The 16801-nt window shown below is 38.1% G+C and overlaps 1 protein-coding gene across 4 annotated transcripts in view; it reads right to left on the bottom strand.

Annotated features, from left to right (window-relative positions):
* Positions 1–16801, bottom strand: part of PIK3CB (phosphatidylinositol-4,5-bisphosphate 3-kinase catalytic subunit beta) — a 207424-nt gene that overhangs the window by 77025 nt on the left and 113598 nt on the right. For all 4 annotated transcript variants that reach the window (XM_004762402.3, XM_004762405.3, XM_004762404.3 and 1 more), the window contains one exon: positions 217–468. In XM_004762402.3, coding sequence (XP_004762459.1) covers positions 217–468 — 252 coding nt within the window. The remainder of the gene's footprint in view (positions 1–216; positions 469–16801) is intronic.

The following is a 16801-nucleotide window of genomic DNA, read 5'->3' as shown; positions in this document are numbered from 1 at the left end:
TATTATATTTATAATGGAACACTTACAATACGGTATTTGCTAAAATAATTTGACAAAAGAGAAATAAATGAACAGAAATAAAAATGAAGATCTATCATCTTTTTAAAATCACTTCATAGGGACGAAAGTTATACGCTATCATTTCACGTTACTCAATTATTTCAAAGTCTCTTAAAATTATTCCATTGAAAAAATTTTTCGGTAGTGTATAATTACCACTTTCCCAGACTTCCGAATGGTCTGATATTTAGAGGGATTAATAGTTTTAGTTGACTTTTTTGTTTTCACTTTATCCAGAACTGCATAAATAGCAAAACATAATCGAGCCATTCGTGGCAGGTCACAAGTATTTATATCAAATTCCAGTGGTTCATTCCAAATGTGATCATTTTTCCCTGATATCTCTGAGCTTACGATGGTTTTACAGAGGAGTTCAGTACCATGAAAAAGGCCAGCCCTGACATGAACCTGTAATAAGGGAGACAAAAACACAGAATTAGGAGTACTGCACCACTGAAACACCTCAACTCTGAAAAACAAACATCTATTAGGAGAAGTAGCACACCAACTCTCGTCCACAGAAACATCAGGCTGTAAGTATCAGTATATAATTCACTAAACTGTTATTTTAACCTGTTTTCACTTAGTAAACCAACTAAAAAATGCAGTATGTCTCAATGGTATAAACAGATCTACAGAAACTAAGACCGTAAGTATGAAAACTACTATCATATGTTCACCTCGGACGACTGCATTTACTTGGGGTGTCTTGTCTTATTCTTTGTATAACTGGAAAGTAAGTGATAGATAAAATGTCTCTGAAATCTCTTTCTACTTCTTAATAATGTACGAACTGGACATTCTAAGACCCACCTTCTTAAAGATATTCTATCCATATTTACAATTATTCTACACATCATTGTGTTTCATTTTTTCCTGAAGACACAGGTCCAGAGTAATGCAGGACATACGCAAAATGTCCCAGAAAATTTTACTCAGTCATTCATATAGTTTTTTATGACATAACCCAATTATCTCTAAATTTAAAACTGAGTAGTACAGAAGTAGAACAAATAATCCTTACGTTTATATGGAATCACAAATAGCCAAAGCAACCTTGAGAAAGAACACAATCCCAGATTTCAAGATATTCTTCTATAAAGCTAAAGTAATCAAAACAATATGGTACTGGCACAAAAACAAAGACATCAATCAATGGAACAGAATAGAGAGCCCAGAGATAAATCCACACTTACCTGGTCAATTAATCCACAACAAAGGAGGCAAGAATATACAACAAGGAAAAGATAGTCTCTTCAATAAATGGTGCTGGAAAAACTGAATAGCTACGTAGAAAAGAATGAAACTGGACCACCTTCTTATGCCATATACAAAAATAAACTCAAAATGGATTAAAGACCTAAATGTGAGATCTGAAATCACAGCACTCAAATTACTTCCACATAGGCTACAATTTTGTGGATACTGGCCTTAGCAACATTTTCCTAGATATGTTCCTTCCAGCAGCAGAAGCAAAAGCGAAAATACACTATTGGGACTAAACCAAATAAAAAGCTTTTTCACAATAAAGAAAACCCTCAACCTAACAAAAAGGCAGTCCACTGAAAGGGAAAAGATATTTGCAAATGATGTATCTAATAAGGGATTAATATCCAAAATATATAAAGAACTTACACAACTCAACACCTCCCCAAAATCAAAGAATCCAATTTAAAAATGGGCAGAGGACCTGAACAGACATTTTTCCAAAGAAGACATTCAGATGGCCGAGAAACATATGAAAAGATGTTCAACATCACTAATCATCAGGAAAATGACATCAAAACCACCATGAAACATCACCTTATACCTGTCACAATGGCTTCAGTCAAAACAAGATATAACAAATGCTGATGAGGATCTGGAGAAAGGGAATCCTTGTGCACTGTTAGTGGGAATGTAAATTAGTGCAGCCACTATGGAAAACAGTAAGAAGTTTTCTTGAAAAAGTAATAATAGGAATGCCATATGACCCAGTAGTTCCACTATTGAGTATTTACCCAAAGAAAACAAAAAAACTAGTTTGAAAGATGTATACATCCCTATGTTTATTGCAGCATTATTTATAATAGACAAGGTATGTAAGCAACCCAAGTGTCCATCCATAGATGAATGGATAAAAAAAAGATGTGGGGGACGCCTGGGTGGCTCAGTTGGTTAAGCAGCTGCCTTCAGCTCAGGTCATGATCCCAGCGTCCTGGGATGGAGTCTCACATCTGGCTCCTTGCTCGGCGGGGAGTCTGCTTCTCCCTCTGCCTCTGCCTGCCATTCTGTCTGCCTGTGTTCATGCGCTCTCGCTCTCTGACAAATAAATTAAAAAAAAAAAAAAAAAAAAAAAAGATGTGGTGTGTGTGTGTGTGTAATGGAATATTACTCAGCCATACCAAAGGATGAGATCTTGCCATTTGCAACATTAGAGGGTATTATGCTAAGTGAAATAAGTCAGAACGAAAGACAACTTCTGCATGATTTCACTTATATGTGAAATCTAAAATCAAATGAACAAAGAAAGCAGGAAAGACCCATAAATACAGAGAAGAAACTTACGGTCGCTAGAGGGGTAGATGAAGGGGATGGGCAAATGGGTAAAGTGGAAAAGGAGGTACAGGCTTCAAGTTATAAAATGAATAAGTTACAGGGGGGATGAAAGGTTGAGGATAGGGAATATAATCAATGGTACTGTAACAGTGTTGTACGGTGACATATCGTAGTTCCACTTGTGATGAGCACAGCACAATGCACAGAGTGGTACAATCACTATGCTGTACACCTGAAATTAATGTAACATTGTGTGTCAACTACACATCAATAAAACTGGTTGACTAATAAATTAAAAAGTAGGTGGTGAAAGTAGCAAAACAATATGAAACACAGACTGACTTTATGGTCAAATGTTTTTACATTGATTTATTCAAATGTGATCTTAGCACACAGTAGTACTCAATTTACTAGTTACTGAATAAATTAATACATGTGAATATATAGGTTCATTTTTTATAGGTTCATTTTTAGTTTAAAATGGGCTTATCAATAAAAACTAACTTATTAGAAGAGTTACTATCCTCATTTTGAAAAAGGTAATATCAAGAATACCCATTCTATCAGAGACAGAAACATTTTTTTTGAGACAGAAACATTTCAATAGAGATAAGAAATTTTAAGTAATACCATCAATTTTAAAGTTATAAATAGTTATATTAGAATTGAGTTTAAAAGCGTTTAAAATTGTTTTAATTACATAAATAAAACTACAGGTTAGTTCATAATGTTCATAGTTCATATAGTCAGTTCGTAATGTAACAGGGAAAGAACGGCTTACTTTAATGAACAGTATTCATTTATCTATCTCCGACAACATAAACACAGATTGGAGTGCCCAGATGACTCAGAGCCAGATGTGCGGCCGATCTCACAACCCCGGAGACCAGGACCTGTGCTCAGTGTGGGGTCTCTCTCCTTCTACCAGTGCACCTCCCCCTGCTCACACACACAATCTCTCTCTCTCTCAAAATAAATAAAATCCTAAATAAAAATAAACACAGATAAAAGGGTTAGATATGCTAAAATCATTAAAAAGCAAAAATGTAAAAGCTAACTACTGAAGCATGGTGATGGGTTCACAGAAATTGATTACACTATTCTCTCTACTTTTGTGTATGTTTGAGTTTTTCCATTAAAAAATTTTAAGCTAAGGGCTCCTGCATGGCTCAGTGAGTTAAAGCCTCTGCCTTTGGCTCAGGTCGTGATCTCAGGGTCCTGGGATCGAGCCCCGCATCAGGCTCTCTGCTGAGCAAGGAGCCTGCCTCTTTCTCTTTCTCTGCCTGCCCCTCTGCCTACTCGTGATCTCTGTCTGTCAAATAAATAAATAAAAGCTTTAAAAAAAAATTTTTTAAGCTAAAGAAAATCAGTTATTCCAAATACATATGGGTTATTTCTACACAATAAAGATTAAAGTAATAGGGAGTACACAAAGAATTGCTAAAAGCACCTCCAGTAAATTTTCAGGCCACCAAGAATTTTCATCTGAATACACACCTGATTGCCCTCAAATTCACAGAAAAGGGATTATTCCTTCTACTCAAAACCTCTACTTCCATCTTGTTCCAATTTCCCAAGTACTTAGACCTTGCTCCTTTGTTTCTCTGAATTGGAAAAATCCCCTCCCCAGCAGGCTATAAAACCTAAGCATTTCTCACCTATGTCAAGCTCAAACAAAAACCTTCTTTGGAACCCAACTAATCATAATGAGAATGGTGCCAGTGTCTGTCTACTCATGTTTCCTACTTTCAATCCATAATCAAGCCTATACTGTAATACAAGAGGAAAGTGATTTATAATATAATCTATTTTTAAATTTTTAAAAATATATTGATTTTTTTTTTTTTTTTAAAGTAGGCTCTATGCCCAATGTAGGGCTTGAACTCACAACCTTGAGATTAAGAGTCCCATGCTCTCTCAACTGAGTCAGCCAGGCATCCCTATAATGTACTTTTTTTTTCCTACAACGTACTCTTAAATGAAAAATAAAATAATTCAATCATACTCACTAAAAGCATATTCACATTTTGATGGTGCAAAGAAATTAATACAAATAAAACTAATTATGGTAGGATAGCAAGAATATTGGTGATTTATCATTCTCTTAAGTAATCATAGATTGTATTTTATAATGTTATCTTTAAAATATTTTAAAATTACTATTCTAGAAAGTACAACACAAATCAGCTAGATGAACTTAAATTTAAGATCCTAAATACAGGCATAACACCAAATGCTCACAATCAATTCAAAATTCATTAAATTTAATGCAAACGTGAGTGAAAATGGAAATCAGTTTAAAAACAACAACTGACGGGGCCTGGGTGGCTCAGTCAGTTGAGTGTCTCACTCTTGATTTCAGCTCAGGCCATGATCTCAGGGTCGTGGGATCCAGCTCTGCACTGGGCTTCACACTCAGTGTGGAGTCTGCTTGAGATTCTCTCTCTCCCTCTGCCCCTCCCCCCAATTCACATGTGCACACGCATAAACTCTCACTCTCTCCCTCACTCTGTAATAAATAAAATCTTTTCTTTTTTAAAAACCCATCCAAGATTATCTGTTTTTAAACAGTGTCAAAATCTTAAAGGGTGCCTCAGTGGCTCAGTGGGTGAAGGCTCTGCCTTCAGCTCAGGTCATGATCTCAGGGTCCTGGGATCAAGCCCCGCATTGGGCTCTCTGCTCAGCAGGGAGCCTGCTCCCCACGCCCCGCTTCTGCCTGCCTCTCTAACTACTTGTAGTCTGCTGATCAAATAAATAAAATCTTTAAAAAAAAATCTTTAATAAATAAATCAATAAATAGAAAATGTCAAGATTGAGCAGCCATAGCCTTAAGCAACTTTTAAGTCCATGCCTCTACCCTACCTTAAATGCTATTTCCCTGTGTTCCCCAAAATAAGGCAAAAAGTCTGGGGATTCATTTTTACTCTGTGAAGAATGTAACAATAATTATAAAGAAGGATTTATACAACTGCACGATTAGGAAATCTTTGTATTTTCCTTTACTCTATACTCAAAATAAACGGTGAGACACTTATCATAGTAGTAGAATTTTTAATACCCAAGACAAAAACAGAAATAACAATTATTCTTTTTATATATACAGATGAATAATTATTCTATAAAGAAAACTGCAATTGCCTATAAGAACCATAATTATTTTCTCCTAAGCAATGAAAAAATGGCCCTATCATGAAATGCTCAACAAATGGCATTTAGTGTTAGTAAAATTATATGGGAACTAAAAAGAGCACAAAATCCAGATTTCGAAGTTTTCCTTTTCTCCTTGATATACCTCAGGAAGACTGAGCACGTTAATAAACACATAGTGAATGGTAATTTTAGTTTATCAAGAGGTTAAAAAAAGTTCCACCACTATCATACCAGTCATTATCTTAAAAGAAGTTCAACAGGAAGAAAGGAAAGCGGTGCCTATTGCCTAGGCAAAGACAAACTCCCCTGGCATGCCTTAAGAACTGAAACTACTATGGCACAGCTAGAGGCACATCAGGGGGCCACACTGGTGCGTGGGTTGGAGAGGTGAACAGCAAAGTCAGTGCCTACTGACACTACTAAACAGGAATGGAATTTTTTTTTTTTTAAGATTTTATTTATTTATTTGACAGAGAGAAATCACAAGTAGGCAGAGAGGCAGGCAGAGAGAGAGGAAGGGAAGCAGGTCCCCTGCTGAGCAGAAAGCCCGATGTGGGACTTGATCCCAGGACCCTGAGATCATGACCTGAGTAGAAGGCAGTGGCTTAACCCACTGAGCCACACAGGCGCCCTGGAACTTTTTTTTTTTTTTTAAAGATTTTATTTATTTGACGGAGAGAGACGGGGGGGGGGGGGCGCACACACAAGCAGGGGGGAGGGGCAGAGGGAGAAGCAGGCTTCCTGCCAAGGAGAGAGCCCGATGTGGGCCTTGATCCCAGGACCCTGATATCATGACCTGAGGTGAAGGCAGGCGCCTAAAAACTGAGCCACCCAGGCGCCCAACAGGAACAGAATGTAAATCACAGAAAGACTATTTTGTTTTCAGGTAAGAGAGAAGTTTGGGTGTAAGGTGAAAGATGTGAAAACAGAGGCAAGGAGATCACTGGAGAGAGGCTGTTGCTGTAATTCAGGGAGAGGCAATGAATGCTTGAGCTACGAAATGGTACGGAAGACAAAGAGGAGAGAATGGATAGTAAAGGATTTCAATGAGGTAGGATCAACAGTATGTGATCAACTGAATAAATATGGTAAGTAAGGGAGAGTGGTGACTCCAGCTGCTTTACCAAATATAAGAGGAAAAGGAGTTAAAGGAATTAAGAGAATGAACTGGGGGACACTAAATAAAGTTGGCTTTAGAAATGTGTAACGGGGCACCTAGGTGGCTCAGTTGGTTAGGAATCTGCCTTTGGCTCGGGTCATGATCCCAGGGTCCTGGGATAAAGCCCCATGTTGGGATCCCTGCTTAGCCGGGGGCCTGTTTTTCCCTCTCTCCCTGTCACTCTCTCCACTCATTCTCTCTCTCTCTGTCAAATAAATAAAATCTTAAAAAAAAAAAACAAAACAAGAAGTATACACTGAGGTATGTGAAAACAGGAGTCTGGAACTGAAGAGATAGCCAGGCTACAGCCAACAGCTTGAGAATCATAAGTGAAGAAGGTATAGTTTTTTCAATTTTCTTAAAAAGAGGATATCAGTAATTGTTTTTCAAGATATAAAGAATCCAAATGACATGAAAAACACTAAGAGGTGTTGCTGAGGCAGGGTGCACATGCCTCAAGCAAACAATCCATGGGATCTCAAGATCTCCGTAATGCTTGCTCTTCTTCCCCTCGGCCACACAAACCCAAACAAATCTAGAACTGGACTTTCCCACCACACCCTAGCATCTCCAAATCACTACCTGCTACATCTTACTCTCTACTCACCTCCCCTTCCAAATCACTCTGACACTCCTACAGGATAATCTACTTACCCTCTTTAAGGCCTCCATTTCAATGACCAATATTCCCCCCAATCCCCGCTTTTCTCTATCACCTTTGTCGTCCTTTGCCTTCACCAAAACTCTCTGTCAATGGGTGTCTCTCCTCTGTCACACTCATCTGAATTCTCTATCCTGGATAAACCTAATTAACTGCCTCTCCTCCATACTACATGGTTTGGGGTCAAGACTGACCAGTCTCAAATGTAAAATTATTCTTTCATCATTACAAGAATATTTCTTACCTTTAATTAACTGCTGAAAACCTGCATAATCATTTACTCTCCTATAAGATGAGAACTATTTTTTTTTAAAATGCAAAGCCCCTATTTAAGCTCCTTTTTTTTGTTGGGTTTTCTGTTACCCAAAGATGCCAGGCTTTGATGGATACCTCCTGTCAGTCAAACTACTCTATTTAGAAGTTATAAAATATTAGAATAATGAAATACTAGTCCATTATTATTTATAAGGTAAGGAAAGCAAGTAAAGAGAAAGATCGACTTATGTAACGAATAAAAAAATCAGAATCTAATACTCACCAATTATAGATAGAATACTACTAAATTGTGAAGTCATGTCAGTGGGGCAGAATGAGAATGACATATATGTTGGGATGAAGTAAAGGGTTTAAAGAGTATTTTTCTCCCAGAAAAACTCATGCTGCTTCATATGCACCCAAAGCTCCACAAATCTCCAAGTAAAGATATATGGCAGCGGGCAGGGAGGGGGAGCGCCTGGGTGGTTCAGTGGGTTAAAGCCTCTGCCTTCAGCTCAGGTCATGATCCCGGGGTCCTGGGATCGAGCCCTATATCGGGCTCTCAGCTCAGCAGCAAGCCTGCTTACTCCTCTCTCTGCCTGCCTCTCTGCCTACTTGTGATCTCTGTCTGTCAAATAAATAAATAAAATCTTAAAAAAAAAAAAAAGATATATGAGGGGGAAGGCGGGAGCTGTCATGTATTATCACACGATCCTCCTCTTAGGAACTTCATGTCCCCCCCCCTTTTTTTTAAAGATTTTATTCATTTATTTGACAGACAGAGATCACAAGTAGGCAGAGAGGCAGGCAAAGAGAGAGGAAGGGAAGCAGGCTCCCTGCTGAGCAGAGAGCCTGATATGGGGCTCGATCCCAGAACCCGGGGATCATGACCCGAGCCGAAGGCAGAGGCCCTAACCCACTGAGCCACCCAGGCACCCCTCAATATTATATTTTAAGTTTAGCCAGTGAAAAGATTCTATAAAGGAAAGACATGTGAGAGGTGCCTGGGTGGCTCAGTCAGCTAAGTCCAACTCTTGGTTCTGGCTCAGGTCATAATCTCATGGTCATGAGATGGAGTCCTGCTTCAACTGACATGCTCAGTGAAAAGTCTACTTGGGAGTCTCTCTCCCCTTCTCCCCACCCACGCTCTCTCTTTAAAATAACAAATAAATCTTTTTTTAAAAAAAGACTGAATGAAAGACAAAAGGTTGATATCCAGGATCTATAATGAACTCCTCAAACTCAACACACACAAAACAGACAATCATATCAAAAAATGGGCAGAAGATATGAACAGACACTTCTCCAATGAAGACATACAAATGGCTATCAGAACCATGAAAAAATGTTCATCATCAATAGCCATCAGGGAGATTCAAATTAAAACCACATTGAGATATCACCTTACACCAGTTAGAATGGCCAAAATTAACAAGACAGGAAACAACAGCTGTTGGAGGGGATGTGGAGAAAGGGGAACCCTCTTACACTGTTGGTGGGAATGCAAGTTGGTGCAGCCTCTTTGGAGAACACTGTGGAGATTCCTCAAGAAATTAAAAATAGAACTTCCCTATGACCCTGCAATTGCACTCCTGGGTACTTACCCCAAAGATAAAGATGTAGTAAAAAGAATGGCCATCTGTACCCCAATGTTTATAGCAGCAATGGCCACAGTCGCCAAACTGTGCAAAGAACCAAGATGCCCTTCAACGGACGAATGGATAAGGAAAATGTGGTCCATATACACTATGGAGTATTATGCCTCCATCAGAAAGGATGAATACCCAACTTTTGTAGCAACATGGACAGGACTGGAAGAGATTATGCTGAGTGAAATAAGTCAAGCAGAGAGAGTCAATTATACAGTTTCACTTATTTGTGGAGCATAACAAATAGCATGGAGGACATGGGGAGTTAGAGAGGAGAAGAGAGCTGGGGGAAATTGGAAAGGGAGGTGAACCACGAGAGACTATGGACTCTGAAAAACAATCTGAGCGGTTTGAAGTGGCAGGGGGGTGGGAGGTTGGGGTACCAGGTGTTGGGTATTATAGAGGGCACGGATTGCATGGAGCACTGGGTGTGGTGAAAAAATAATGAATACTGTTATGCTGAAAACAAATTTAAAATAATTTAAAAAAAAAGACTGAATGAATTTTTAAATTCTACCTCTGAAACTAATAATATACTATATGTTAATTATATTGAATTTAAATTGAAAATTTTTTAAAGAAGAAAGATTATGTGAAACATTATTTTATCTACTGTAGTGATGCTGGCATGGGTGTTGGTACCCACTCTATCTCCTCTTGTGTCTCATTCAGAAGGAACCACTAACATCTCTCAATTTATAGCAGTGTGAAAATGAGTTCTAGACACGTGAATAACAGATGTGTTTATATAAGGAAGTTCTGAGTACAACTGACAATGTTTTCTTTGCTTTGACCACTAGCTCTATTCTAAGAAAGCAAAATCTAACATCATGCACTTATGGAGGATCTTACCATATACATACTCTCTGTGAATCTTGCTCCTGACTTTTTTGACTATTAAATATCCTCAATTATTTTCTAAAAAGTCAAAATTTTGTATATGGGCTCTCATATGTGTCATGAGAGAGAGAGGAATGAGACAGACGGAACGAACACACATACGCTTGGCTCAAACATCTGTAAAGTAAGATTTGATATATCATAAATAAAACAAAATATCCATAAGACACATTCTGCACCTTTTGTATGATAGCATAGAATGAATTTCAAGATAAAAATGCTATTCAGTTTTTACTCTTGGTGACCCTTAACACTAACAAGACATGAATTTACCACCCTTGGCATTTGGAATAGTTTATTCAGAAAAATTACAAGTTTAAAGAAATGAATATTTTTCAGTGTTTTTGTAACAGAAACAAGCTACTTATAATAAACTGCTAGACTCGAAAATGTTAGCATTCCTTGGTTTTTGACAATTTTTGAGAATAAGAACATATAGAGTCGGGCGCCTGGGTGGCTCAGTGGGTTAAAGCCGCTGCCTTTGGCTCAGGTCATGATCTCAGGGTCCTGGGATTGAGTCCCGCATCGGGCTCTCTGCTCAGCAGGGAGCCTGCTTCCTCCTCTCTCTCTCTGCCTGCCTCTCTGCCTACTTGTGATCTCTCTCTGTCAAATAAATAAATAAGATCTTAAAAAAAAAAAAAAAAAAAGAACATATAGAGTCTACTACATAAGTACTCAAAAAATACTAGCATTTAAAGAATCAAAACAAAAAATGCTAGTTGTAATTCCATCAACCAACTTCTATAAGAATTCAGATATAAGGAATGAAGTAAAATTATGGATCAGGTGGCTACAAAGTTCAAAAAAACTTAAGTATAATGAACTCCAAAAGTTCTATACTAGCTATAAACAGCAATAGCAAAGGATATGATCTACAAAAGAATAAAAATAATGACTCCAACCAAGGCATGGGTGGTAACAACAACAACAACAACAACAAACAAAAAAGAACAAAAACAAACAAAAAAACCACCCTAAAATAATTCAATACATGGTTTAAAAAAGAGTATTAAAATTGACCTACATTTGGGGCACCTGGGTGGCTCAGTGGGTTAAGCCTCTGCCTTCAGCTCAGGACATGATCCCATGTCCTGGGATCAAGCCCCACATCAGGCTCTCTGCTCAGCAGGATGCCTGCCTCCACCTCTCTCTCTGCCTACTTGTGATCTCTGTCTGTCAAATAAATAAATAAAAATTTTTAAAAAATAATAAAAAATAAAATAAAAGTAATCTACATTTAAAATAACATAGGGGAAAAACTGTTTTCTGAACGTAGAATTTCCCATGGTAGCAGAATTAAAGAGAAGTAGTTGTTTTCAGAAAAATCAGTAAGAAAAACTATACTCTGAACTTGCATCACATGGAATTTTGTCAAAATTATCCCATTCCCTGATACTTGGTCTGAATCATCTTCAGACTCTGAAAAGTAAAGAATTTTAAAGCACCATCATGCTTCACACAGTTGTGCTTTATTATCCAACTTTAGTAAACTTCCAAAGAGATCCTTTTTCACAAGGCCCACAACATTTGAAGAACAAGGGAAGGCAGGCTTTATCATGCAAAGAACCTTTCACTGTGCTACAGAAAGGATATACCAAAGCTACACACACAATTCCTGAATTCAACAATTAAAAATGTTTCTGTGTTATAATACATGAAACTTTTCCCCAACATTATACCTAATTTCCTTCTTATTCAGAAATAACGGCCAAAATCCACTACTTTCTACCTTTAGATATTAGACATAGAAAAAGGTCAGTGGGATTAATAGGTTGAAATTCCCATGGTTTCATGAAGGGCATCACTTTATAAAGAGGCAGATTTGTTCTTGCTTTTGGAAGGAGTGTTATGCTACCTTTAACTAAGATTATAAGGTTGTTAGAAATAGTTACATTAAAATGTATTAATTCATAGCACAAATACTTATTTAGTGTGTCAGGCACTAATACCAGATAAAGATTAAGAGAGTTTCCTTCTTTCCTCAGGTTATTTTTATTTTTTAACAGTTAGGTGTGCTAAGACCCACATAAGTAGGCTATGAGGTGTTAACGATTTTTGACTACTAAGTGTGCTATCAGATGTACGTGAGCTTGAAATTCTCTGGGTTTATCCTATTTGTAGTTCATTGAGCTTCTTTAATCTGTTGTATTTATGTCTTTTGCCCACTTTGGAAAGCTCCCAATAATAATTTGTTTAAATAGTTTTTCTTAACTGTACTCTTTATCTTTCTAGAACTCAGATTACACAAATGTTCAACCTTCTGATATTGTTACACAGGTATCTGAAGCTATAAGGAGTTTTTTCTCCCTCAATCATTTTTCTCCATTTTGTTCAAATTGGAAATTATTTTTATTAATCTTAAAATTCATGGACTCTTTCCTTTCTAATTACCATTTCACTACTGAATCCATTCGATGAGTTGTTGGGTTTTTTTAAGATTTTATTTATTTATTTGACAGAGACACACAGCGAGAGAGGAAACACAAGCAGGGGGAGTCGGAGAAGAAAGGCTTCCACTGAGCAGGGCGCCCAATGCGGGGCTCAATCCCAGGATCTGAGCAGAAGGCAGACACTTAACAACTGAGCCACCCAGGCACCTCATTCCATGAGTTTTTAAATGGTAAGTTACTGTATTTTTCAGTTCTAAATTTTCCATATAGCTCCTATTACATCTTCTGTTTCTTAGCTGATACTTTCTATTTTTCCATCCCTTTCAAGTGTGTTTGCCCTTACTTGGAGCATTATTGTAACTAACAACATATATGTCATCTGAGCAGATACCTGTTGGTTATCATTATCCATACAGCTTGATATTTTCCTGGCTCTTTATGATGTCAATTAATTTTAAATTGCATAGACCATTATGACCACTATGTTTTAAGACTCTGGGTTTTGTTTATATCCTACGGAGAACACTGATGTTTTAGGAAACAATGGTTAAGTTCAGACTACAAGGTGAAACAAGCTCCGTGAAGCTATGGTTCTAATATCAGTTCAGTTTTCAAAATCCGTTGCATAGTGCTTGGATCTGTCCTTTCTATGCAGCATACAGTGACCAGACTGAGACCTGGTGGGAACATATGCTACATTTCAGTCTTCAAATTATGTAGGCAGTAAAGATTCAAATCCACATAAGTACAGCTCAGGAATAAACCTATAAACATAAACAACTTCAAAGAGTTGCATTCCCGAGCTCTTCCCACTCTTCAATCATCCAATTATTTTTTGGTTGCCTAGGGCTCCCCTTTTTTATCACCCAGCCATAAAGCTAAAGCTTTATTTACCCACACTTCCTGCAACTATGCCAAACAGAAGAAAAAGAAAAAAGAAAAAAAAAAAGCCTGTGAGGATTTTCCCCATTCTCTGTACAACTCTTCTAATCAGAGAAGGTTCAACTTTGCACTTTAGGCCTGTCCCCCTTGTTGTTGCTGCTGCCACTGCCACAGGACTTCTTAGAAACTGGAACAAATGAGAAAAAAGAACAGGAAACAAATAACAGAGGTAAAAAGCAGAGAAATTCTTGCTCTCTCTGAGGGTTAGAAACCCTCCTTCCCACTAGAGCTATAACTAGAGGGCTTCTTGAGTTCTGTGTGCACTAATGTCATCTTCTAGATTTGGGACAGCACTGAGTTCAGGATTCTCCTAAATATTAAGATGCATACCTGAGAGGGTGCCTAGGTGGCTCAGTGGGTTAAATAAAGCCTCTGTCTTCAGCTCTGGTCATGATCCCAGGGTCCTAGGATCGAGCCCCGCATTGGGCTCTCTGCTCAGTGGGGAGTCTGCTTCCCCCACCCCACTCTCTCTGCCTGCCTCTCTGCCTACTTGTGATCTCTATCTGTCAAATAAATAAATAAAATCTTTAAAAAAAAAAAAAAGATGCATACCTGAAAAGTGAACTACAAGGGTAAGAAAGGACCAAATCACGAAGGAATATGCTCCAGAATTCTAAGCACATTCACAGGGTCAAGACATTCATGTGCCCTTTAAGATCCCTGGGACTAGGGGCGCCTGGGTGGCTCAGTGGGTTACGCCGCTGCCTTCGGCTCAGGTCATGATCTCAGGATCCTGGGATGGAGTCCCGCATCGGGCTCTCTGCTCGGCGGGGAGCCTGCTTCCTCCTCTCTCTCTGCCTGCCTCTCTGCCTACTTGTGATCTCTCTCTGTTAAATAAATAAATAAAATCTTAAAAAAAAAAAAAAAGATCCCTGGGACTAAATATAATGGATTTCACTCCTATGATTAGGTTATACTACTTAACATAGATGACTTCAAGGAAGGGAGACTATCTTTCATGGGCCTGATCCATTGGTCAGTCTCTAAAAAGGGACCAGGTTCTTCTTGGCAAGAAATTCAAAGAGTGAGAAGGATTTGAAGCTTGAGAAATTCTCCATTTCTATAGAGTTAGAAATAGAAAGAGCCACAAAACCAGCCTTGAAAGACACCTCTACTAACTGAGAGCAATCCCCAGTCAATCCCCTACCAAGACCCAGCAAGAAAATGAGAACCTTAGTTCTACAACTTCAAGGAACTGAATTTGGCCAATAACTTGAATCCCCTTGGAAGCAAATTCGTCTCTAGAGCCTTTAGGAACAAAAACAACCCAACTAACACTGGATTTCAACCTTACAAGAACATAAGCAGAAAATCCAGCCACACCATGCTCAGACTTCTGACCAACAGAAATGCAAGCTAACAAACAGGCATTCAAGCTGCTACATTTGTGGTAATTTGTCAAATAGTAATAGAAAAACTAATGTAAGAGGCTATTATAAACTTAATGCGAAAAATGTAACAACTTAAATTTTTCAAAGGACAAAAATTATCAAAACTGACATAAAGAAATAGAAAACCTGACTATCCATATATCCATTAAAGAAATTAAATTCCTAAGGGTGCCTGGGTGGCTCAGTCTGTTAAGCCTGACTCTTCCTTTCAGCTCAGGTCATAATCTCAAAGTTGTGCTGCATCAGGCTCTGCGCTCAATGGGTAGTCTGTCTGAAATTCTCTCTCTCCCTCCCCTCTGCCCCTTCCCCCCACACTAGCTTACTCTGTCTCTCTCTCAAATAAATAAATGAATCTTTAAGAAAAAAAAAAAGAAAGAAATTGAATTTCTTAATAAAAACCTTCCCACACGGGGCACCTGGTGGCTCCATCAGTTAAGCATCTGCCTTGGGCTCAGGTCATGATACTACGGTCCTGGGATCCAGACCCACAACAGGCTTCCTGGAGTAGAGTCAGCTTCTCCCGCTCCTTCTACTCCTCTCCCCTGCTCATGCTCATGCTCTCTCTCTCAAATAAATAATATCTTTAGGGAAAAAAAAAAAACTTTCCCACAAAGAAAACTCCAGGGTCAGATGGCTTGGAGTAAATTGTACCAAACATTTAAGGAAGAAATAATACCAATCCTATATAAGCTTATTCAGAAAATTGATAAGAGGAAAGCTTCTCAATCCAATTTATAATGGAAAAAAGATCAATAGCTTTTTTCTTTAATGGTGTTTGGACTATTTTACCTGTCCCAACAAACACGTTGTACTTCTGCAAGTGAAAAAAAAATAGTAAGGAAAGTTTAAATTAAATAAAAAATAGAATTGGCTATTAGCATATTCATTAAAAATTAAATCCTAGCTGAGGAAATAAGAGCAAAAAAAAAAAAAATCCCTATTTTGATGACAGCTAACCAAAGAATCTTTAAAGTCCACCAATAAAAGCAAGCCACTGATAATCTTTGGCAAGGTGCTCCTGAATATATCCTCATGCCAGCAAATATCTCAAACTACGTGAATCTCTTTCTTGGATCACAAAACTATTCACTTAATTTCCTGCCAAGCACAACTGGGGGAAACTGCTTTACACTTTGAGACAAAATGCCTTGTTAAATCTTTACTTAATTGTATGGGGTTATGTAATAAATTTCCATGAGCTAACAACTTGTGGTCCATAATGTAGTCATCTATTTCCTTCCAAGAAATGATACTACATTTTCTCTGTGTTCAGCAAGTTTAAAAGAAAAGGAGAGGTCTGAGAAAGGAGGCCGAGTGCAGCTCTAAACAAGGCTGACAAAGGAGGTTGGGCTTGCATAGGAACCTATGGCTTAAATTGTATTTGCTGAATTCCTGATCTAAAGCAAGTTCTTTTATACAACACATACAGAAAAACGTCACTATATCCAGTACATCTCCAACTATTCAAAGAATACTTTAAAAACAAAAATTCTTGGGGTGCCTGGGTGGCTCAGTCAGTTGAGCCTCTGCCTTTGGCTTGGGTCGTGATCTCAGGGTCCTGGAATTGAGCCCCGCATTGGGCTCTCTGCTCAGGGGGGAGCCTGCTTCCCCCTCTGTCTCTGCCTACTTGTGATCTCTCTCTGTGTCAAATAAATAAAATCTTTAAAAAAAGATAAAAACAAAAATTCTCGTCTAACTTTAAGTCA

This window comes from Mustela putorius, unplaced genomic scaffold, assembly GCF_011764305.1.
Source record: "Mustela putorius furo isolate JIRA1106 unplaced genomic scaffold, ASM1176430v1.1 tig00003834_pilon_pilon_pilon, whole genome shotgun sequence".
NCBI lineage: Eukaryota > Metazoa > Chordata > Mammalia > Carnivora > Mustelidae > Mustela > Mustela putorius.
The sequence above is the reverse complement of the archived record's forward strand: the minus strand, read 5'-3'. Positions and strand labels throughout refer to the sequence as shown.